The following is a 21,544-nucleotide window of genomic DNA, read 5'->3' on the forward strand; positions in this document are numbered from 1 at the left end:
GGGTTTGTTCAAATTCTGTAATTGGGAGACTGGGACCTGTATCAGTTCTGAATTGTTGTGTCCTGGGAAAGAGGGCAGGGGGAGAGTGGATTGGCGTGGGCAGACAGGGGAGGCAGGTGCTGCCAAGTCTGCATGGCCCCGAGGAGACTGCAACACACACCACCTGTACTGGGAATGTGAAATACAGGCCTGGAGGAGAGAGAATGGAGTGGGTGGACGTGGGAAACACAGCTGGCACTTGCACTGGGGCGCTACTGCAGAACAGGTGCCAAAGGAGAGGCTTGGACAAGAGTAAGGTGGGAAATCAAGACTGCATCAGCTCATTCCTTTGCCATCAGAGCGGGAAGGTGCTTCAGAAACCCCGGCAGGACAGGCTGAGGGAGGGCTGGTGCTGCGATAGCTGCCTGGCTTGTGGTGGCAGGGCCGTGTGGCAGGGATCAGCTGTCACCAGCCTGTCCCCGATCATCCTCTTAGCGTGAGCTGTTGAGCTGAGGCTGTCCCGTTAGGCTGGGCAGAGCCGCTCGCTGTGTGCCATGGGGAGCGAGGCTGGTGTGTGAGCTTCAGAGGAGCGGCCTCTTCCCACTGTGAGGTCTCCCAGGCTCTGCTTACTTTTCTCTGCATGTTTCAAGCTTGGAAAAAAGCCTGTGTTTGTGAGCCTTGTTCAAAAACTTGGAGCACGTCTCAGACAGTCATTTCCCTTCCTCTGTCCCATGCCAGAAGCTTTTTTATTGCCCTAATCTCCAGGCTCAAAGACTTCAGTTGTTGTGGCTTCTGAGCTGCTCTTCAGCCTGATAGCAGCTTTGTGCTTCAGGTCTCTGCACTTTGAAGTCACTCGCCCTGCTGCCCACACTGCTTTTGATGCAGCCCAGGATACGGTTGGCTTTCTGGGCTGCAGGCACACGCTGCTGGCTCGTGTTGCATTTTTTATCCAGCAGTCCCCTCAAGTCCTCCACGGGCTGCTCGCCATCCGTTCGTCAGCCATGATGGCTGGGATGATTTTTGCTGATGTTTGGGATTGGCCTGACCCAGGTGCAGCACCTTGCACTCGGCCCCCTTGAAGTTCATGGAGTTCAGGAAGCATTTGGACAATGCTCTCAGCAATACGGTTTGATTTTTGTGTGGTCCTGCGTGAAGGCAGGAGTTGGATCAGATGATCCTTGTGAGTCCCTTCCAACTCAGGATATTCTGTGCGCCCACTTCTCCAGCCCCTCCAGGTCCCTCGATGGCATCCCTTCCTCCTGGGGCAGCTGCTCACCACTGGACATCGGGCTGTCACCCACAACTCCTGGGCACGGCAAGTTTCATGTGCTGACGTAGGGTTGTGTGCCAGGCTGACGTAAGGATGGACCTGCCCCTGTTAACTTTGCCTCCCATTTACCTTTAAATCCAAAGGATTATTCCCTTCAGTTCCTAAAGGTTAGGGGAACCTTTCACCGCATACTTTATCTTCCATTGTCTCATTCCATGTTCATCCTCCTGCTGATGGAATAATGGGGCTGAAGGGAGGTGTGATGAGCAGGCGGCACAGGGCAGCAGTGCAGGAGCAGCTTGCCACACTGGGGGCCACGTGGGCACTGCCTGGATGCTGGACGGTGCCCTCACCTCTGGAAATCTGCACGGGGGGGTGGAGGGGTGAGCTGGGAGGTAGCGACCGTTTTGCTTCTGTGACAGCTGACAGGGCAAGGGCAGCTGCATCGACACTCGTGCTTGGTGAAGGACTGATGCCAAGAGCAGCATCTGTTGTGGGGACACAAAGCTGATACGAATCTCCTGCGTCTGCACTATTGTGCCCCTGGCAAGGGAGGCGTTCAGGGTCAGATCAAGGCAAGCTCGTGCTCTCGCTTCAACTCACTCTAGTGGATGCACTACTTGGAAACGGGGTAATGTGCTGAACACAAACTAACGAGGAGAATAAGGACAAAGAAAAGTGCAATAAATAGCTCCTTACGTAAAGGGTTAATGCTTCAATCTCCTTATTGTCTTAAGGAGCGGACACTTAGCTGCCTCCAGCTCCTACGGCGCAAACCGCAATCTGATAAGCAATCGGCTTTGGGAACCTGGCAGGTGCCACGTGGCGCCGTGACCCGGCCACTGCCCCTCAGGCAGCAACTCCCTGCTGCTCCCCTGAGCTCAGAGCCTGGTGGCAGCGGTCCCATGAAGCCGAAGCTGTTGTCCCACAGCCCCTAACGGGAATCGCTGCTTCGGAGGGGCAGGCACGATGAGGCAGCTGGAGAGGAGGCGTGTGAGTCTCTCTGCGGGGCTGAAGATCGGGGATCGCCGTGGCTGCTGCCGGACCCTGGAGGAGGAGGATGTCCACATCCCATTTGCACAGGAGAGCCTGGTAAAGCAGTGGCGCTCCATGCAGAACGTGACAGACAGCAACCAGGAGAAAAACGAGATGCCCCTTCAGAGGAGCAAGTACTTCCTCAACATTAACGTGGGCGGCACGCTGTTCCACATAGCCTGCAAAGCAGCAGCCCGATACCCCGTCACCAGGCTTGGGAAGCTGGCCATTTACACAGACCCTACGAAGAAGCTGCAGCTCTGCGATGACTACTCAGTGCAGAAGAACGAGTACTTCTTCGACAGAGATCCTTCCATCTTCCACTATATCTTCCACTTCTACCGCAGTGGGGTCCTGTGGATAAGGGACGAGATGTGCCCCAGTAACTTCGTGGAGGAAATCGAGTACTGGGGAGTCCACCTGAAATACTCCCAGCGCTGCTGCCGGATCCTGTTTGAGGAAAAGCAAGACGAACTCAGCGAGAACCTGAAAATACAGAAGGAGCTGGAGGCAGAACTGGAGCCTCTGGAATCAGCAGAGCAGTTTGAGGGCAAATGTTTGGGGCAGTTTCGGAAGATGATCTGGAACCTCATTGAGAACCCTTACTCTTCTGTCCCAGCCAAGATCATTGCTGTCATGTCAAGCCTCTTTGTGCTCATCTCCATTGTGGGCATGACCCTGAGCACAGTGGAGGAGATGCAGCACAAGACAGCGAAGCAGTGGATGGAGCTGCTGGAGATGGTCTGCGCCATCTTCTTCACTTCCGAGTACCTCATGCGGCTCATCTCCTCCTCCAGCTTCAAGAAGTTTTTGCGGGCGGCGCTCAATGCCGTGGACCTGGTGGCCATTCTGCCGTTCTACATCCAGATCCTCTTTGAGAATCTGGACGAAGGAGACACCCTTTACCACGAGGAGCTGCACCAGATGGAGAATGTGAGCAAGCTGGGCAAGGTCCTCAAGCTCATCAAGCTCATGAGGATCTTCCGCATCCTCAAGCTGGCACGCCACTCCACCGGCCTGCGGGCTTTCGGCTTCACCATGCGCCAGTGTTACCAGCAGGTTTGCTGCCTCCTCCTCTTCATCGCCATGGGGGTCTTCACCTTCTCTGCTCTCATGCACTCGGTGGAACACGATGTCCCAGGCACCAACTTCACCAGCATCCCCTACGCGTGGTGGTGGGCAGCGGTAAGGTGTGGGTAAGGTGTGGGAGGGGTGCAGTGTCGCTCTGTGGGATGGGGCTGCCTTGGTGCTCCGGGGATTTGGCACCGCTGCTGCCCAGGATGCAGGAAAGGGCCCCGGTTTCCCAACTGCTCTGTAGTGATGGGCGAGGCAGAGCCCTACATGCTCTGAGGAAAGAAATCAGAGGTTTGGACTAATCTCAGAGGCTCCAAAGTCAGCACTAGAGCGGGTTGTTGGGGCAGAGCCTGCACTAATGTAGCCTGGATTGGTGACAAGGGGGACGTGGCTCAGTCTGGGCATTCCCTGCAGTGGCAGCCAGGACCCAAGCAGCTGGGTGGCTGCGGTTCGTGCTCTGTGGGCACAGGGAGAGCCACTCATCCCCGCAGCCTGTGCAGCAAAGCAGCTCACAGGACACAAGGGGACGCGCAGGGGCAGGGCTGGTGGTGCTGAGGAGGGGGACCCAGGGCTGTACATGAGAACCCGGGGGACACGATGGCACATCCTCAGCTTGTGTGCAGAGAGGGGACACAGACCGTAGGGTGCTGCCACTGGGGACAGGAACCTTTGTTCACTGCCTGCAGAGCCAGCAGCTCTGCTGAGCCAAGCACTAAAATAAACTGGGATTAACTCAGGAGTGAGGAGCAGCTAAAGCACAGGGGCTGTGAGGAGATTTTGCTCCACAGAGAAAATGATCCCACTGATCACTTCTGCTGTTATAATACCCCTTGGCCACCACAGGCTGCCTCCTTCAAATTCTTTCCTCCCAGAGGAAGTGCCTCTTAACAAAATCAGCCCATCTGGGTTTTTTAATGCTGGGAGGTTCCTGAATGGCTGCTCCCAGCCCTGGTCTGCATCTCTCTGCATGAAGTCCAAACCCTTCTGCCTCAGCTCTTGATGTGGCCCATGGCTCTGCTCCCCTCACCCAAATGTGGCTCCCTGGGGTGTGTCTCTGGGCAGTGCCTGCATTTCCTTTGAAAGGAGCATCCGGGAAGCTTCGACCCTGTGGGACTGGGCAGGTTTCAGCCAGGAAGGGCCGAGGCTGCTGCTCCCTGGGGGCAGGAAGCTCCGACAGACAGTCTGGCTGCTGAGAAAGTTCAGCTCGGTGATGTCCTGCTGCTTTGGAAGAGATGCACAGCAAGGGGAGGAGGGAGCAGGGAAGCTCGCCTCTCATCTCTGCAGCTGCAGGAGGAGGCAACAGGTTTCTGAACCAGGCACTGGTTCATGGACGCTTGGGGCTGTTTCCCTGCCCTGGTCTGCAGCTGTCCCCAAGGAGGTTGGGGGAAGGGAATCCCCCAGATCCTTGCTGCACGTAGTTGTCAGCACAGAGCAGGGCCGGTAGGGTGTCATCCCTTCCCTCGTCCCCGCAGCCCATAGGCTCCTTTTCCCAAGCAAACCCAAGCTCAAACACCAGCTCCTGCCCCAGCCCATGGCAGCCTGCACCAAACCATCCCCAGCTGCAGGGAGAGAGCCCTGTGTGGGTCGGGGAGAGGTGGAGGAGCAGGGCAGGGGGAGAGCCCACAGCTGGCTTTGCCATGAGGGTGCCTCAGTCTGTGCTGGAGCTGGTGCACGGGTGGGCTGATGGCCCCAGGCTGTGGCCATGCAGGCTGCTGGAGCAGAGAGAGCTGAGCTGGCTGCAGACGTGGTGCAGAGCAGTTCCCAGGTGATTCTGCACAGGGGAAGAGCAAGGTGGGTCCCCTCATCGCCAGGTGGAACCTGCACGGCACGTAGTGTTGCTCCTTTCTATTCCTCTCCCAGGTCAGCCTCTCCACTGTGGGCTATGGAGACACCGTGCCCGACACGGTGCTTGGCAGGGTGGTGGCGTTTGGCTGCATCTCCTTTGGCATCATCCTCAACGGCATGCCCATCTCCATCCTCTACAACAAGTTTTCTGACTACTACGCCAAGCTGAAGGCCCACGAGAACGAGACCAGCCTCTCCCTCAAGCTCTCCAGGAGGTTCCGCTTCAAGGAGCGAGCTCTGCGGAAGCTGTCCGAGTGCTGCAGAGCTGAGCCCCGCTGCCACCGCTGACCCCGCGCTTCCCAGTGTCCTTCCCACCGAGCCCAATTCCCTTTCCAGCACCCAGCGGTGCCGCAGGGGCGCAGAGAGGGCTCGGGGTGCTGCTGGGCTGGGAGCCGCGGGTGCTGGCCACGCTGGGGTGCAGAGGTGGCAGCCAGAGCGTCCCCGGGAACAGACCTTCAATAAACCAGAGCCGAACGGTTCATTGGGCAGCCACTTTGTGTTAATGAGTGAACGGCTCGTGCTGAGGGGTGAGTGGTGAGCTGAATCACCCCCACTTTTCAGCACACCGCTATGTCTGAGGAGGTGCTTTGCTGTTCCCTTGAAGTGTGGCACTGATCTATGACCATACAGAAACTGCCTTGTGCAGCTCGGAGTGCACGGCCAGGGCAGCAGGGCTTTGCCTTGTCCCACTGGGGCAATTGGCAAGGAGTGGACATCTCCCCGGGGGCTCACAACCCCCTCTCCCATAGGTGGGAGGAGGTGAGCCTGGCTGCAAGTTGGTTTCGGGTGTGTGAGCACGTCCCGATGGGCTCATGGGGGAGGATCCCCCCCTTTCCAAGAGGGATGGGGAGAGGGGCCCCGGGCAGGTGCTGGGAGCAGGTGGTGGCAGGGAAATGCCACCAGCCATGGGTGCTTTTGGGTGAGCAGCGGGGAGGAAACTGGTGCCTACCAGCTGGGGTGGGACTTGGTCACTGGCAAGCTGAGCTTGGAGGTGCTGGGGGTGGGCTGCTGGTGTCTGGGGCCCTGGTTAAGTGAATGCTGCAGTGAAACTGTTGGAAAGAGGCAGGATGGGCATGCCTGCAGCTGCCCTGAGCCCCAGCACCCACCCCTGCTCCCCACGAATCCCCCCACCACAGATCCTGAAGGCATTGGGCTGGGAAACACAGCCAAGGAACCAGAAATCAGCAACCAAAACTGCCCCAGAGGCTGAGCTGCAGCTGAATCGTCGTTTCTCTGCTCCTGCTGCCCCACGGGGTGTTTGCTGTCCCTCGGCCAGCATTGTCACAAGCAGTGGTCACAGAAGAAACCCCGCTGAGAACAGCACGTTTAATAGCTCCTCTGACTTCATTTTACAAAACGCAGCAATGTACAGACATTTACAGGCCACTGTACAGGCAGTTTCTGTCATATATTAGTGCTCTTGCTATTTACATATAGTACAGCCTGCAGGAAGCCTTTGCAGGCACGGAAACCTGCACACCCTGCGTGGGGCACCCTGACACAGAGCCGCTCCCCCGGGGCTGCCAGCTCCGTGGGCTCATTTGGCTCGATTCAGTTCAGCCCTGAGCCCTCCTGGGCAGAGCCGGGCACCTCCTTGCTCTGCTCTGCCCAGTCTCTTTGGTACCGCTGCGGGTTTTTGCAGGACAGACCCTCGCAGAGAGATTCCTCTGCAGGAGGAAATTTCCACATCGCCTCCCGGTGCTCCCAGAGGGAGCAGCAGCAGCCCCCACTTGCTCCTCCTGCCTCAGTGACAGCCGCAGCTCCCAGCCACCATGTCATCGTACTGCTTGAGGACCACGTTCTCATCGTCGTCGAAGTAGAGGAGGTTGATGGAGTGGAGTTTATCCGGCACGCAGCAGGGGCTGCTGACACCCTCACTCAGCTTGAGGGCGTTGATGATGGACTGCACGGTGGCGTGGTTGGTTGGCCGCATGTTCTCGCCCAGCGGGAAGGGGCAGGAGCCTTTGCAGTGGTAGGCGTTGTAGCCCCGCGGTGAGATGATCCACCCGGACCAGCCGATCTCCTCGAAGTCCACGGACAAGGGGTGCCTCTGGCAGGGCTGGAGCCGGTCCAGTGAGCGTGTGCTGCGTGGCCCGTTCAGCTTGGGCACTGTCATCTTGGCAGGAAGAACAGGGTCCTGAGGCTGTAAATCTACCCAAAACGAGAAAATGATTCCATTAGCACGATCGTATGAGCCTGAAATGGAGGAAGCAGAGCAGCAGCCCTGGCCACCCCTCCATGCCCGCTGTCTGCAGCTGCCCTTAGGTCAGACTGCCACCACCATGGAGCTGATCAATGAGAGCAAAACCCAAATTTACATCTGTAAGCCCACACCCGTGTTCAGGCTAACCCGATGAGAACAGGAGCAGCCCGAGCACCCTGCAGGCGAGGTATCGTGGCACCGAGCTGTGCTGGGGAGTGCAGCACCTACCTGGGAAGTCAGCCGTGGGCAGGGACGCTCCCCGGCGCCCGTCATCAGTGAACAGGACCAGCATGGGCTTCTTGCTCTCGTGGTGGTCCCTGCTGGACGCAAACTGTACAGCAGGGGAGTCGAGCGGGCTCCCGCCCAGGCCATGGACTGTCACCAGCAAACCCCGATTGCTACTCTCATCTTCGGTCCAGTCACGAACCTGGAGAAGCAAAACCAGTGTCACCGCTGTGGGATGGGGCAGGCGTTGCTGCAGTGTCCCCACTGCAGGTGACGGGTGCCCCCTGCCACCCCAGGACACCCAATGCCCCACAGGCAGTGCAGCTGCAGCCATGGGAAGGGGCTGCGCTGCTCCCGGGCTGTGGCACAGGGAATGCAGCAGGGGCCACAACTGCAGAGCTGCAGCACGATACCAGGGCAGATCCATCCACCAGAGCTCATCCCTCCCCGCAGGCTGCATGCCCTGGCGTTGCTGTTAAGAGGGTGGACAGCAACTTGCATTGCAAACCCAGATGGGACTGAAATGGGTTTAAGAAGCTGCAGCGTGCAAAACACTTGTGTTGTTTTTGGTTTTGTTTTTTTCCTCTGTGCCACCCAACTCAGCGTAAAAGTACTCACAGCCTGTGTGATGGCAAAGACCTCCCAGCCAGAGCCCTGCAGTGAGAGGAGCCTGGATGCCAGCAGCTTCTGCCCCTGGGGGGAGTCCGGTTCAGTCTTGTCCAGAATTTGGTAGATGCTGACCTGAGGAAGGAGGCAAAGGGCAATGAGCACCCATGGGTCTGAAGGGGAAACCCCCTTGGCATGGATACTGGGGAAAAAGGGAAATGGAGAGAAAGCACCTGTGGTATCCCTGAGCACAGGCTGGGAGCGCCCCCATGGCCCTCTCCCCACCCTGTCCCCGTCCCCCTCCTCACCTGGCAGAAGTGGTGCCGTTTGGGCCCGTCGGTGGCTTTTGGCCAGAGGCGGAAGAGATGCAGCTCCGCTGTCAAGATCTTTTCATTCTTGGCCACGCTGGAGAGGACAAACAGGAACCGCATCTTCTCGCCATGAGCTGCAGGGAGCAACAGGTTGGGAAGTGGAGCCAGACGGGAAGGTGAGGGAACAGCGCTCAGCCCCCTCCCGCAGCCCCCCTCTCCCCAGCACCCAGGGGCACCCCCCTTACTTTTATCCAAGAAGCTGCGGACCGTGTTGCCCTCTAGGATGTCGGGGTTCTTGGTGACACCATCGGCGTTGGCCACGGTGTTGAACAGATCCACCATGTACTGGGGCGGCTGCTTGAAGTGAGCTGGGGGGGGCGGAGGGTCTTCGATGCCAAAGACTTCCAGCAACCTCTTGAGCGCCTCAGCTCGCCGGCTTGCTGCGCTGGCCGGGCTCGGGCATGCCGGCCGTGCCAGCACCAGCAGCAGCAGCACAGTCCCCAGCATGGCTCTGCTGTCCCAGCTCCGGCTCGATTCCCCCCCTGCCTCCCCAGCACCGCATTTATAACTCGCTGGAAAGATGGATCGGGGTCAAATATGCACATGAGCAATCAGGAAGGCAAAGAGAGCTAATTGCCATGCTAACAAGGTGCAAAGCTGGGCTCCTGGGCACCCTCCACCAATTAGCTCCAGTACACAAGCAGGAGGGGAGCGCTGCACCACAGCTCCGGGGAGATGCAGGTCCCGGCTGCACAGCCCCTCAGCAGGGCTGGCCAAGCTGCGTTTGCTCTCCCTAGGAGACTAACTGGTTTTTAATGACGGCACTAATGGGACAAACAGGAGAAGCTTTGTGTGGGGAAGCAAGGAGGGAGAGGAACAGCCAGGGCTGTTGCATGTGTCCCCTCCTGTCCCCAAGCTGCTCCGGCTGCCCTGCATGGCAGGGGGGCTCGGTGCCGTGCAGGTGCCCCTATCCCTCCGCCCTGCTAAACGTGCGGGGTGGGGTGTGTGTGTGTGTGTGTGTCCGTCCATCCAATTGCCTTCCCCAGGATTCAAAGGCATTTGCTGGTAATTCTGCAGTGCCCAATATTACTGAAATACCACGAGAACCCTGCAGGTTCAGGATGATGGGATAAAAGCCAATTCCTTGCTCGTGTTCCCTACCCAGAGGGAAACCAGGTTGGTAAAGGTGACCGCGCGGACACGGTGCACTTGGACTCTTTACATTTGCTGTTTGTTTTAATGCCACATGACTTAACAGAAAAATTAGCACTATACAATGCCATCCAGCCAGACAAAAGGAGCAGGATTAGAAAAGGCTGTTAGGTTTTATAGTGACCTGTGAATCCCACAGGAAATCCCTGTGAAGGAGGCCCGCAGGTACTTGCTCTGTGAGCAGCTTGGTGCAGAGTGGAAGGTGCAGGAGCAGAGCTGGACCTGTCCGTGTGTCTGTCCATCCGCTGGCAGGGCTGAAGCACTTCCAGACCAATGCCGCCAGGAGACGAACCAAAGGCTGCTTGGCCAGCTGGCAACTGTGATTTATCCTAACCCCACGTTTTGATGGTGAAAGGGCTGTTAATTATACAGAATACGCGGGGAGGCAGTGACAGGCTTGGGTCAATCACCAAAGGAAACTATTCCCATCCTGTGGCTCCTTTCCTTTCCCTTCCCTGCTCGCTAGCTGCGGGGCTTCCTGCCAAGGGGACACCTCCATCCCAACACACCCACCTCCCCGATTCCCTCTCCCACCCGACTCCTGCTCCACGTTTTGCGGACGGGAGCAGCCGGCCCTGTCTGTGTGGTCCCAGTGCCAGACAGCCACATCCATCCCTCCGCACACCGCATCCTCCCGGGATGTTTGGGCAGACCGAGGGGCTGGGGAGCTGCACAAGGGAGCCCCGAGGAGCTGCGAATTGCCCATGATGTTTATTTCACAAGCTGCAAAACATTTTGCGGAGGGTTCATTTATGCAAACACTGTTTAAAATAGCTTTCATTGATAAAATAGCCTTCTCTCATTTACATATACTACAGACAGTCTGGCAGGGGTCCTGCAGGAGCCCCACCTGCGGGTCCCCAGCCCCGCTACCCCCTGCACTTGCACTGCTGGATGGCCACGACGGTGCGAATGCGGTCTCGATGGCTCCTGAAGATGTGTACGTCATAGCGGTGAGGGGCACAGCGGCGAGAGGCAACCTCTGCCCAGGCCAGACATTTCTCTCCCCCTTGTGACTCCCTGCAGTTAGAGACAAACCAAGTACATTCCCCGCCCGCCCCTCAGGCCCCAGGTTCCTGCCTTCCATCACCTGGAAAAGGGGAGATGCCTGGACCAGGGAGGCTCTGCCTCTGTTCCTCATTTCTGGCATAGCTCAGCAGGCTGCCTCCTCCCTCTCTGCTTGTGCAAAGCAAGGATTTTTTTTCTTTCTGGGTTGATTCATATTTCCCTACACGTTTGACACATTTTGTCTCTGAAAGCAACACAAAGTGCTGCCCTCCTGGCCTGAAACAACCGTTTGAGCCTCCCCATCCTCTCCTTCTCCTCCTCCTCCTTCCTCCACCCTGCAGGAATCACAGGCAGGGAACGGCAATGGCACATTCCAGGCCAGGGAAGGCCTTTGTCAGGATCTTCTCCCCATCTCTCTCTGCTATTGTGGGGGACCACAAGCTCTACAACCAGCTGCCTGACGGCTGAATTCAGCATTGTCATCAGCAGGTTATTCTTTATCCCTCGAAGCAACAGAGCTGCTGTAGCCTCGCTGCAAACACTGCTGTGTTTCAGCTTTGTCCCTGTATGATCAGACACGGGTGAGCTGCAGGTGCTACCCCAAATCTGCCCCGGTGTTACCCCTTAGGCCCTGCCCTGGGACCCTTGGGGCATTGCTGGAGGGCAGAGGGAACAGAGGCAGCTCCAACCTGGCCGGGATGTGTGCGATGTGCCCATGAGGGGCCAGCCCCTGCCAGCTGTGCTTACCTAAGCAAGCAGGGATCCCCCGAGGAGCAGCTGCCCAAGCACCTTCCCACATCAATTTCCTGCAAAGATTTGCAAAACAAAGGCATGAAAATCCCCCACCGCACCTCGCAGGGGACACTCCAGGGGACTGGTCGTGCATCCCTGTGCCCGCCCTCCACCCCCAAGCTGAATACACACCCCTGTGCAAAAGGGCAGCAGGGAGGCAAAGCTCACAGGGAGAAGTATTTTGGGGGCACATTATTATTATTGCGTCGTAGTTACCTATGCACAAAAGCTATGCTGAAGCCAAGTCTGTTGAACTGAGCTTAAGACATACTTAACTCCCTTTTTCACATAAATAACTCGCTATTCCCTTAATTAGTTTTTAAAGAAATCCTCACCCCCCCCCCCCCCAAAAAAAAAAAGCTGTTATTTTACACCAATGTATAAATGAATTAGTGGCATAGGATAAAGTAAGTGTGAGATTTTTACCACTACAGCTTATGGCCAGGTTTTGCTCAACATTCCTGGGAGAAGCTGCCCATGGCAGAGCAGCCTGGGGTTATTTAAACCCCGCAGAGCTGAGCCCATGGCAGAGGAGACCAAGCTGCAGGGACCAACCTTGAGCCGTTTCTCCCTGTGTCCTGTGGAGCTGTGCACAATTTCATAATAATATTCCACTTGGGAAACACGATAGCATTTCTCCTTCATTTCGCAGCTCTCCAGTGTCTGAACCACCTTCCCACCACTTGGATTTTTGACCAGGGCAGTGCTGAACTTTGTGGGCATGCAGAAAAGGCTACCTGCAAGGAAACAAGACAGAAATTTAATCTGGGGCTGTCTCGGAGGCCATCACAACTGCAGCATCCTTGCCATCTATGTGTTCGCTGTGTGGTTCTGGCATCCAGCACGGGAAGTGCTGGTTTTCCATGTGAGGGGCCCCAGCTAAGATTTTGGGGCTCATTCTTCCACCAGCTCGGGGCTTCAGCTATAGGTTTTGTTCTGCCCTCTCAGTTTCAGAGCACAGGGCAGAGATAGCTCATTCCGGGTAGAAATTGTGAAACCTGCACAAGCCACATCCCTGGGGAGCCAGCATGAGCTATTACATTTTATCTGTGAGAAAGAAGGACTTTGAACATAAAATATTCATGGCAGAGCTTTTTCCAGAGACATCCTCTCACACCAGGGAGCTGGGGAGCATCATTTGACATTTACTCATTCAGCTTCCTCTGGATTTCACCGGGCTGCTGTGCCCAGCACAGGTCCCTGACCCCACCACCTCCTGGCCAGCCCAGTGCCACCGTCTCTCCTGCCCTGGAGTAATCCCTGCATCCCACCACCTTCCTCCTAGCACGGCCCAGGATGGGGTTTTGCTGTGAGGCTGATGGCTGGCTCGTATCCCCCCAGAGCCCACCTTCCCCCGAGCCTTTCAGACAGACCAGTTGCTTCCCAGTTCCCTGAAACAAAAATACTCAGCTTCCCCCCAAAATATTTGCAGCTGCTCTTGCCCTGCTTGGCCACAGGAGGGGAAGGGGCCAAACACCCCCTGCAGATGCAGATTGAGTCCTGCTTCCCCTTTTCTTTCCGTATTCAAGCCTTAATTCAATGGAAAATGCACTGTGCAATAAAAAATAAAATTGTCTCAGTTTGATATGCATAGTGTGATTTTTAAGGATGCCCACAGCGCTCTTGTTGCAGAGAGCAGGCAAAGAGGGGTTTGGGCAGACAGGCTGCACGCCTGTGTCTTCACTGCTGTTACCCCATGGGTCAGGACGCAGCATCCCTGTCCCTCTGTCCCTGCAGCATCGGCTCTTCGGCTCTGCAGCTGGAGAGGAGAGAGAGGGAGGAGAGGCTCCTCCAGAAAACAACAGCTTAAAGGACACAGGCACAGACTGTCCCATGGAGCTCAGTCTGAATGTATTTTCTGACAAAAAAAAAAAAGAGTTTATTTGCTGAACATCCCAGCTTTTCTCTCCCTCAGCAAGTAAATTAGAATTAAAATTTCCATTTCATGTGCTACAGGCAGTGAAGGATGGTTAACTTGACACAGGGGTCATTTTGGGCTTTTGTCTCTAAGCAGTTGTCTTGCCCTGTACCCTGTGGGTGCAGGTTCTACAGGGTTTGCATCTGGTTCCAAGCTCTAAAATGGCTGTAAGAGTTTCCTACCCCCTCCATCAGCTCCTGAAGGACATTTCTTTGTCCAGGATGCAACTGTGTTTTTGGGGGAGCGAACAGGAGTTTCTGACCGCAAGTCTCTGGGATGCTTTGAGGGGAACATAAGACCATGACTGATTTCTGGGAACCAGCGTTTTTGGGTGAGATTTTAACACCCTTCTCCAGGACCCCCTCCTCTGCTGCTGCCAGTCTGTAACACAACGCTGAAAACCTCAGCCTGTCTTTACAGGGGGGAAATCGAGAAGGAAAGTGCCGAGACCTGCCCTGGGGCAGAGGCAAAGCCGAGGGCGAGTCCACATTTCCCAGTCCTGGGCCATTATCACTGAATGAGCCACCATCCATTAGCAACCCTGGGGACAACTGCCCCTGTCCAGCACCTTCCAGTCACACATTTAGGAAGTAAATGTCTGTGCTCATTCTCCCACCCCTGGAAAAAAGCACTTCACGCTGCCTAATGATCCACTTGCTGTGTCTTGTTGCCAGATTACACAAGGCTGTGGGACCACAGTGCCCCTCTTCACAGATCCTTCCTTTAGGAGGGATGACAAAGGATGGAAGAATAATTATCGTTTTCATCCACGAGCACAGCCCTTCTGCATTTTGGCTTCTTGGCCACCCACCTGGCTTCCCCAGCCCCTCTGGATCAGGCCCCTGGGCTGCCTTCCTAGCTGACACCAGGACTCACATCGATCTCTATCCCTCTCTAGTGGCTGCTGTGCAGCCCTGCTACAAGAGCTGCCTGGAAGGTTGTAAATGGATGGTTTTACATGCCAAAAAGCCAATAAAACAACTTCAACAAATTCAACGGGAACTGTTTTTTTATCAAGGAGTTGTGGAAAAGCATTTCTAAATGACTTTTCATCCTGATAAAAAAGGATCGGTTCAGTTCCACTGACGTGACACTCTTTTATGTGTGAACTTGCAAGAAAGCCCCCAATTCAAAATGGACTGACTCAGCTTTATCCCAGTGGAAGGTTTTGACTTGTTTGGAATGATTTAGTTTGGAATTTCCATTTCCAAATGATTTTTGAAACATGAGTGTAGTTCACTAGTGCCAAGATGAAAGTGCATTTCAGAATGTCAAAAAAGAAACTTCATTTCTAAGTGTTCTGTTTCACAGTTTTTAATCATCACACTGTTGTTTTTTGCTTTGAAGCAAGCTTTTGAAGCTTTCTTTGGAGCAGAGACTCCCAAGGTCCCTTCAAGTCCATCATTAGAGTGCACTTCCTTGGACCATAAAGTAATTGCACTCCCATCCTCACACCATGCATAGGGGAAGGAATTGGCACTGCACTTGCAGACCTGTGCTGTAAGGGCACAGCGACAGAATGGAAAGGAAAAACCAAGTTCAAAATAGAGTCCCCTCCCCCTGTAAATCAGAGGCTCTGCGTGGCAGACTTGGGTGCCGATGGACCTTGCTGTAAGCTCTGACTTTGCAGGAAAGGGTGCTGACCACACAGCAGGACTCGTCCCTTTTTTCCTGGAAGAGGGGCCCTCCACCATCCCCATACCTGCACTGTAGGTCGGCTCAGAGCATCTCCCCACATCAACCGTGACCTCCCAGGGAGAGTCTGGAAAGAACGTTTTCAGAGCTGGGAGACGCAGACACTCCTCGGGCCACGCGCTGCAGTGACAGCCACCAACCACCTCCACCTCCCGATCGCCTTCCAGGAGCAGGAGCCGCTCCACGTGGATGCGAGCTGGCTCGCAGCGGGACCCTGCCGGGCAGGAACATGATGCTCCTGGAACCTCGGGGTGCCCGCCCTGTAGCTGCACAGAATGGAGTAAGGAGCAGATTCACTTTTAAGAGCAGCTTGCACCAGCTCCCTGATAAAAACCTCCCCTGACCTGGAACTGACTCAGCTTGTACCCCTTTAGCCCAGCATGGCAGCACGGTGTTGCTGTGGTGCTGCCCTCTGCAATAACATTTAGAGCAAAGTTGTTTCTTCCCCAAAGCTCTGCTACAATCAGCTGAATGGCAATGGCTGAAGCAGTCCCACTTTCCCTCCAGGCTCCTGATGTGGAGGATCAGCATGACGGCAGCTCTGGAGAACGATTGTGGACCTGCTGGGCTGGAAGGTGCTGCAGCAGCAGAGCCACAGCTGTGACAAGCAGTGACAAAATTTTTCACAGTCACAGACCCCAGGGTGAACACACACAGTCCAGGCAGGTGCAGTGCCTGCTGATCTTGTTCCCATTCCCGCTCCAGGGTCAGCTGTCCTGGTGCCAGACAGGATGGAGATGGGACATTAAGCAACCTCAGCTCTCCTGGGATAAAGAAAGCACCACAGCCTGTGTTTGGGGATGCTCCTTCTAGTCCCATCTAGGAGTCACACATGGCACACGGTAAGGCAGTGGCATAAACATCTCAAAGGCCAGTTTTGCTCACCCAGGCAGCAAAGGGCCTCTGACGGCTCTGAGCAGACACCAGCTCTTGTGCAGAGCAGATGTGGCTGAAAGAGTTGGTCTTGCTGCTGGTCTCAGGGAGGACAGAAATACACGTGGACACTGCCTGGAGCACCAACCCATCCTCTGCCATAGGATATCTCATAGAATTTCTGTTTGTCTGCCCTGCATATTCCACTGCTTGGTGGCTGAGGAGGACAAGAGGCTCAGTAACTAGTTTACTGCAGTGCAGAAGACAGAAACATAGAGCGTGTGCCAGGTATTTTAAAACATGTATGAAGTCAGAGCCCCAGGCACCAGTGTGTGAGCTTCATGCAGAAACAAATGCTCCTGCCATTGGGGTCACAAAGATACGTTTCTCACCTTCTTACTTCTAAGAAAATCAAGCATGGAAGTGTGTCTGGAGAGCCCCAGGAGGCCAGGGTGGTGGGAGCTGATAGGCTGGGCTGGGCAGGCAGACCTGCACTTCCCAACATCCACGCTTACGGGGCTGCCAGAGACATCTGTGAAACAAGAGTGATAAAAGGATTATTGCTTACTATTTGGATACGATCATTTTATAATTTCTGCTGTTCACATAACAACCTCAGATGTTTTGCAAATATTAAAGGTTAAATTTGTATGACTACTGCTCTTACACATTGAAAAAAAAAATACCCAAATCTGATTAAAGAAACCTCAGACTTTTGGACACACAGTTCAAATCCATTTTCACACATCTGTGCTAACATTGACTGAAGCATGTTTTATGTAGCCTTAGGGGCTGCAAGGGGAACTGAGACTAACAGCTACTCTTGAAGGCCACAGACTTTTCTCTGGTGAACTAATGGACCTCTTTCCTACTTTCTCTGCACATTAAAGCCAAGACACCCCATTGCCTCACTGATTCCCCTGCCAATATTAAACCTGAGAACCAAAAGTCTGCAGTAGTCCTGAACTTACACAGTACCCAAATGTTTCAAACACAGAATTCAACCATAACTTCCTGACACAGATCTCAGTCTGTTGTTGCAGCACACTTGTACAGAATATGAAACCTGTTTCATGCACATGAACAGACCTGGTGGCCAGGCTACTCTCCAGTTCCTATTCTCCAAAACTTGCTTTAGGTGTTGGGTTATCTGGGTGTGGAGTCCCCTGCATATAACCAACACCCCAGGGAGGACAGGTGGGACTTGAGTGGGGATGCTTGAAGGGTGCACGTGTCCTGTGGGTAAAGAGGGAACTCACCATGCCCCACGTGGAGGAAATGGCTTTGCCTCTGGCAGCAGCCCTTCTCTTCAAACGTGTTCCCTTGCTCGCCCTCTCTGCTGATGGCTCCAGCACCTGTAATCACAAAGCACCAAGCTCAGCATTGCCCCAGTCATAATTCACCTGCCTAAGCCAGGAGGAAGCACTGAGCTCCAAGCACACAGCTGCAGCCACCTGCTGCCTTCAACCTGCTTCAGTGTAAGGAAGAGATTTAGAGTAACTATAAATGAGCATGACCTATCTGACCTCTAAGACTTGGCTAGTTGGACTAAATACCCTAATTAATTACTCAAAAAAAAAAAAAGAAAAGGCTGTGTTTAGCAGTTTTACCTTCATATACCCATTCCCTTCTCTCTTCTACTTCTGTGCTACTGCAACATGAGCTAGGATCAGAGGAACACTTTGTGCTGAAAGACAGCACAAAGCAGCTCCTGGGCTCTAAACTCCCCAAACACTTATGCACAGCAGCTTCCTCAGAGGCAAATCCTGTACTATTTGTTGAGTGCAGACAATCCCCGATGATGTTCAGACAGTGAAGCATAGTAGAAAACACACACCATGCCCGCACAGAAACATCACATACAAAGCACGCATGTGGCCTCACACTACACACCAGTACAAGCCCTTTTCTCTCCTACACAAGAGCCCAAATCTGCACCAAAGAAAACAAGAAGGAAAAAGGAACTTACTGGCAAAGACGGGACCATGTAAAAGTCCGGCCAAGAACACTACAGCTAGCAGGTCCTGCATACTGCACTTTAGGAAACACAAGCAGGGCTCCGCATCCCAGGTACTTATACCAGCCCTCCCTCAGCAGGCGAGAAGGTGAACAGCTTGGGGACAAATGGGTTTGCATATTGCTGGCAAACACTGCCAGATTGTGATCTGAACAAACATACAGGCAGACCGGACAGCGATGGCATCTCTCCCACAAAACCTATTGGGATCGGGCTTCAAGCACACTTCAAAGTGTTTCTTGAGAGCAACGGGGCTTGCCCACAGCCTAGGGAAGCTCCCTTGGGGGTCTTTGTTCTTACTACTGCTTTCAAACTAATTAAGTTTGTGGTAACTCAGAGTCACTTTTAAGTCCCCTCATTTGAAAAGGCCGTGTATCCTTCATCCTCATTCATCGTATTCAATGGGCTTTTTATCTAGAGATAACCCACCTTTGTCACTCTGCAACACCAAAACTGGTCTTTGATAACAGACAGCAACACATGAGGACTCAGTAGCAAGGACAGTGTGTTTCCCATGACCACAAGGAGAGATCCATGCCTACTTTTGCCTCCCTTCAGTGTGATTGACCCCTGGAGCATCTTCTTTCTAACTTGTTAAACACAAAGGAAAGTAACAGTCTCCTGAGTCGTGGAAACATGAGAAGCACCAACAGTGCTTGCATCCTCCAAGAGACTCTCACAGACACATGGCTCAAAGGCAGTGATGCATCCTAAACACTTGCTGCATGTGGTTCTCAATTACAGAGGTTAGGATCTCTGCACCTACTTGCCAAGTCCAATTGGCAGGGACTAGATCCAATTCCCAGGGTAATTCTTTTGCCAGATTCAGGAATGAGAGCAAAGGAGAACAGCAGTGGCAGCATAACATGACAGATGTCATTCATGCATTCAAAATTGGATTATTATTATTACTATTTTCACTCAGATCACTTGCAGGTGCAGGGATCACAGTTTATGGAAGCTTCCATGAACAAAACAAAAAGTTTCCCTGGAGCTCATGCACAGTTTCTGGGGGAGAGCTGGGTTTAACTGTAACAGATGCACTGAGGAAATGATGAACAAAAGCAGAACACCATTAGAAGGGATCCTTTCCAAACTACACTAGTGCTATAGAAACAAGACCTTCATCACAGCAGCACAGAGGAGGAATCAAGACAGCTATTCAACAACAACAAAAAATTTAATGTTGGCCAAGAAACAAACATATACAAAGAAAAATACATTTCCATTAGAAAAATCACCATGCCTTGGCACCTATGCTAATCCACTCTCCATTCACAGCTTCGTGGTGCTGCAGAGTACCTGGAGAGGCGGGGACAGTTACCCTGAGCAGCTGCTGTGTGCCATGAACAGAGCTGGAGAGCAGTCTGCATTGCAGCAACAGGGCACAGTTAAGTGACGTACAAAATATTTATGAAAAAATACATTATTTTAAATAAAGAACTTACAACAACTTAAACTTTATACAAAATATTATGGTTGCCATTTCAGTGTCTCAATTCTAGGAACTACTTTCGAATGCTCGGTGTCCTGTTTTCCACCCCACATCTGTCTCTGCAGTCTGTTTCTCCAGAGAGCTCCATCTCTGGCCAGCTCAGTCCAAAGTACCTACAAATGAAAAGAAAAAAAAACAAAACAGTCAGAAATCAGAAAGGAAACAGAAATGCAGTTATATGAACAACTGAAACTTGTTTCACCTCTCTGAGGGGAAAGAGGGACATAGAGACTTATGCTATTAACTATTAAAGATGGGCCCCAGAGGGGCTCTGCAAATTATTAAGTTCTTTCTCTCTCAAGAAGGGGACTACAGAAAATATTGAAACCAACTGAAACCAAGCAGAAACTTACCTTCCAAAAAAGCAAATTCATCAATAGCTTCAATAGCATTATCTGCAAAGCAAAGTGAAAACAATTAACATAGATAAAGCTGACTCCATATTTGCTTTTACTTCAAATAGCAGCATTTGAATTTGCATCACAGTGCAGTGACCAATTTCAAAGAGGTTTATTTGTTTTGGAGGTGGTGTGTGAAATTACTAGCATATAATATTTGGTAGATTTCGCTTTCATCTTTGGAGAAATACGTTGTTCCTACAGCTGTTTCATCACACCAGGACAGGTAGAAAAACCCTCCCTCCTACCAACCCTTTGCTAATGACAGTACTAAACGTGGCCTCATACCCAGATCTTTTCTCTGCAGAGTTTTTCTTTTTCCTTGCTGAGCGTACACATAAGCATCTTTGGCTATGGTTTCAACAAACAACTCCTGCAAAGCAAAAACACGAGAGTTTCACAAGGAGAATGTGAGAGGGAAGAAAGAACACCTGTGCAACAAGGAAGATGAAAGGTCCTACAGAATTTCAGAAGAAACCAAAATCGCCATCCTAAAACATCCCCTTCCCAATAAATAGCTCTGAAAACCACAAATTAAATTGTTGTGTGCATGAGAAGTAACAGAGGACAGAAGGCTGTGCAGGGCAGAGCCAGAATCACAGAATCATCCAGGCTGGAAGAGACCTCCGAGATCACCTGGTCCAAGCCCTGTCTCCTCCGAACACGTCTGAGACCGGGCAGCTGCTCCCCGGGCACCTCCTGGGACCCAGTCCTCGCGTGCCATGCCGAGGATGCCTCAGCTGTCGGAGGCGGACACCCAGCAGCAGCCCTAAGAGTTACTGGAAGGGAGCGTGATGTCCAAGCTACCCCACCACCAACTCTCACCTGTGCAAAGGATCTCTGAGCGCCTTACAGAGGCGATGGAAAAACCCCTGGCACACACTGCTCCCAGCCGCACACCACAACCCCTCCACCTGCAGCCAAAGCCAAGTGGACACCCACCCCCACCAGGCTCAGAACTGCCTCGGAGGAGCAAAAAGCGAGCAAGCTGCCGCTGCACCGATAACCTCAGGCCCACGGAGGGGAGGGGGGCCCGGAGGACCGGGCTGAGCCGAGGCTCCCCGCCGAGGGGCCCGCGCCGCCCCGCGCCTCACCGTGGCCCGCGCCAGGACGAAGACGGCCTCCTGGCTGGCCAGGGTGACGTCCGGGTCCGCTTTCACCAGCGCCTTCACCCTCGCCAGCGGCAGGCGGGCCAAGCGGGCCGGCCCCGGGCACTGCGGCCCCCCGCCCGCCTCCTCCCCCGGCCCCGCCGGCTCCGAGCCCGCCGCTGCCACCGCTGCCGCCGCCACCGGCCCGGCCGCCGCCGCCATCCCGCGCCCAGGGGCCGCGCCTGCGCAGCGCCGCCGGGCGGAGCGGGGCCGCCGCGGGGAGGGCCCGGCGGAGCTGAGGGGCTTGAGGGGCCCGGGGACCGAGGGGTGGCCGCGGTTGGCTCGGTGCCTTCGGGGAGGCGGCTTCCAGCCAGCCCTTGCACCGGCTTTGAGCTGCCCGGTCGGTACCGAACGGAGCCCTCGAGCCGCCTGCTGTCACCCGCCTCCCCCTGGCACAGCGCTGCAGCCTCCCTGCCCTCCCCAAATGTGGCCCCTGAGCC

The 21,544-nt window shown here is 54.1% G+C and overlaps 3 protein-coding genes across 5 annotated transcripts; 1 reads left to right on the forward strand and 2 right to left on the reverse strand.

Annotated features, from left to right (window-relative positions):
- Positions 1-862: 862 nt before the first annotated feature.
- LOC101796710 (potassium voltage-gated channel subfamily V member 2) lies at positions 863-5,667 on the forward strand. The gene is made up of 2 exons (XM_005027206.6): positions 863-3,469; positions 5,219-5,667. The coding sequence occupies exons 1-2, from the start codon at positions 2,219-2,221 to the stop codon at positions 5,489-5,491; spliced, it is 1,524 nt and encodes a 507-aa protein (XP_005027263.4). The 5' UTR covers positions 863-2,218; the 3' UTR covers positions 5,492-5,667.
- Positions 5,668-6,384: 717 nt separating this feature from the next.
- LOC101796903 (bone morphogenetic protein 4) lies at positions 6,385-19,651 on the reverse strand. Of its 3 annotated transcripts, XM_038169218.2 has the most exons (10): positions 19,512-19,651; positions 17,306-17,401; positions 16,439-16,578; positions 12,116-12,297; positions 11,516-11,574; positions 8,794-9,120; positions 8,546-8,682; positions 8,250-8,372; positions 7,635-7,833; positions 6,386-7,354 (listed from the first exon to the last, which is right to left on the reverse strand). In XM_038169218.2, the coding sequence occupies exons 4-10, from the start codon at positions 12,160-12,162 to the stop codon at positions 6,948-6,950; spliced, it is 1,299 nt and encodes a 432-aa protein (XP_038025146.1). In that variant the 5' UTR covers positions 12,163-12,297; positions 16,439-16,578; positions 17,306-17,401; positions 19,512-19,651; the 3' UTR covers positions 6,386-6,947. The 3 variants fall into 3 exon arrangements, with proteins under 3 accessions (XP_071885284.1, XP_038025146.1, XP_038025147.2); XM_072029183.1 differs by lacking the exons at positions 11,516-11,574; positions 12,116-12,297; positions 16,439-16,578; positions 17,306-17,401; positions 19,512-19,651 and adding an exon at positions 9,885-10,623 and having other exon boundaries at positions 6,385-7,354; positions 8,794-8,916; XM_038169219.2 differs by lacking the exons at positions 11,516-11,574; positions 12,116-12,297; positions 16,439-16,578; positions 17,306-17,401; positions 19,512-19,651 and adding an exon at positions 9,885-10,623 and having other exon boundaries at positions 6,390-7,354.
- Positions 19,225-21,305, reverse strand: POLE4 (DNA polymerase epsilon 4, accessory subunit). The gene is made up of 4 exons (XM_027472034.3): positions 21,051-21,305; positions 20,245-20,329; positions 19,912-19,953; positions 19,225-19,671 (listed from the first exon to the last, which is right to left on the reverse strand). Exons 1-4 carry the CDS (start codon positions 21,264-21,266, stop codon positions 19,658-19,660), a joined length of 357 nt encoding a protein of 118 aa, XP_027327835.3. The 5' UTR covers positions 21,267-21,305; the 3' UTR covers positions 19,225-19,657.
- Between the last annotated feature and the right edge of the window lie 239 nt (positions 21,306-21,544).

This window comes from Anas platyrhynchos, chromosome 29, assembly GCF_047663525.1.
Source record: "Anas platyrhynchos isolate ZD024472 breed Pekin duck chromosome 29, IASCAAS_PekinDuck_T2T, whole genome shotgun sequence".
Classification (NCBI taxonomy): Eukaryota; Metazoa; Chordata; class Aves; order Anseriformes; family Anatidae; genus Anas; species Anas platyrhynchos.

Coding starts and splice junctions, on each gene's coding strand:
- LOC101796710 (XM_005027206.6), top strand. CDS start 2,219: ATGAGGCAGCTGGAGAGGAGGCGTGTGAGTCTCTCTGCGGGGCTGAAG. Junction 3,470..5,218: donor ACGCGTGGTGGTGGGCAGCG/GTAAGGTGTGGG, acceptor TTCCTCTCCCAG/GTCAGCCTCTCCACTGTGGG.
- LOC101796903 (XM_038169219.2), bottom strand. CDS start 10,002: ATGGACAGACACACGGACAGGTCCAGCTCTGCTCCTGCACCTTCCACT. Junction 8,373..8,545: donor AACGGCACCACTTCTGCCAG/GTGAGGAGGGGG, acceptor CTCCTTCCTCAG/GTCAGCATCTACCAAATTCT. Junction 7,834..8,249: donor TCTTTGCCATCACACAGGCT/GTGAGTACTTTT, acceptor TTGCTTCTCCAG/GTTCGTGACTGGACCGAAGA.
- POLE4 (XM_027472034.3), bottom strand. CDS start 21,266: ATGGCGGCGGCGGCCGGGCCGGTGGCGGCGGCAGCGGTGGCAGCGGCG. Junction 20,330..21,050: donor TCGTCCTGGCGCGGGCCACG/GTGAGGCGCGGG, acceptor TTTGCTTTGCAG/GAGTTGTTTGTTGAAACCAT. Junction 19,954..20,244: donor TCTGCAGAGAAAAGATCTGG/GTATGAGGCCAC, acceptor TTTGCTTTGCAG/ATAATGCTATTGAAGCTATT.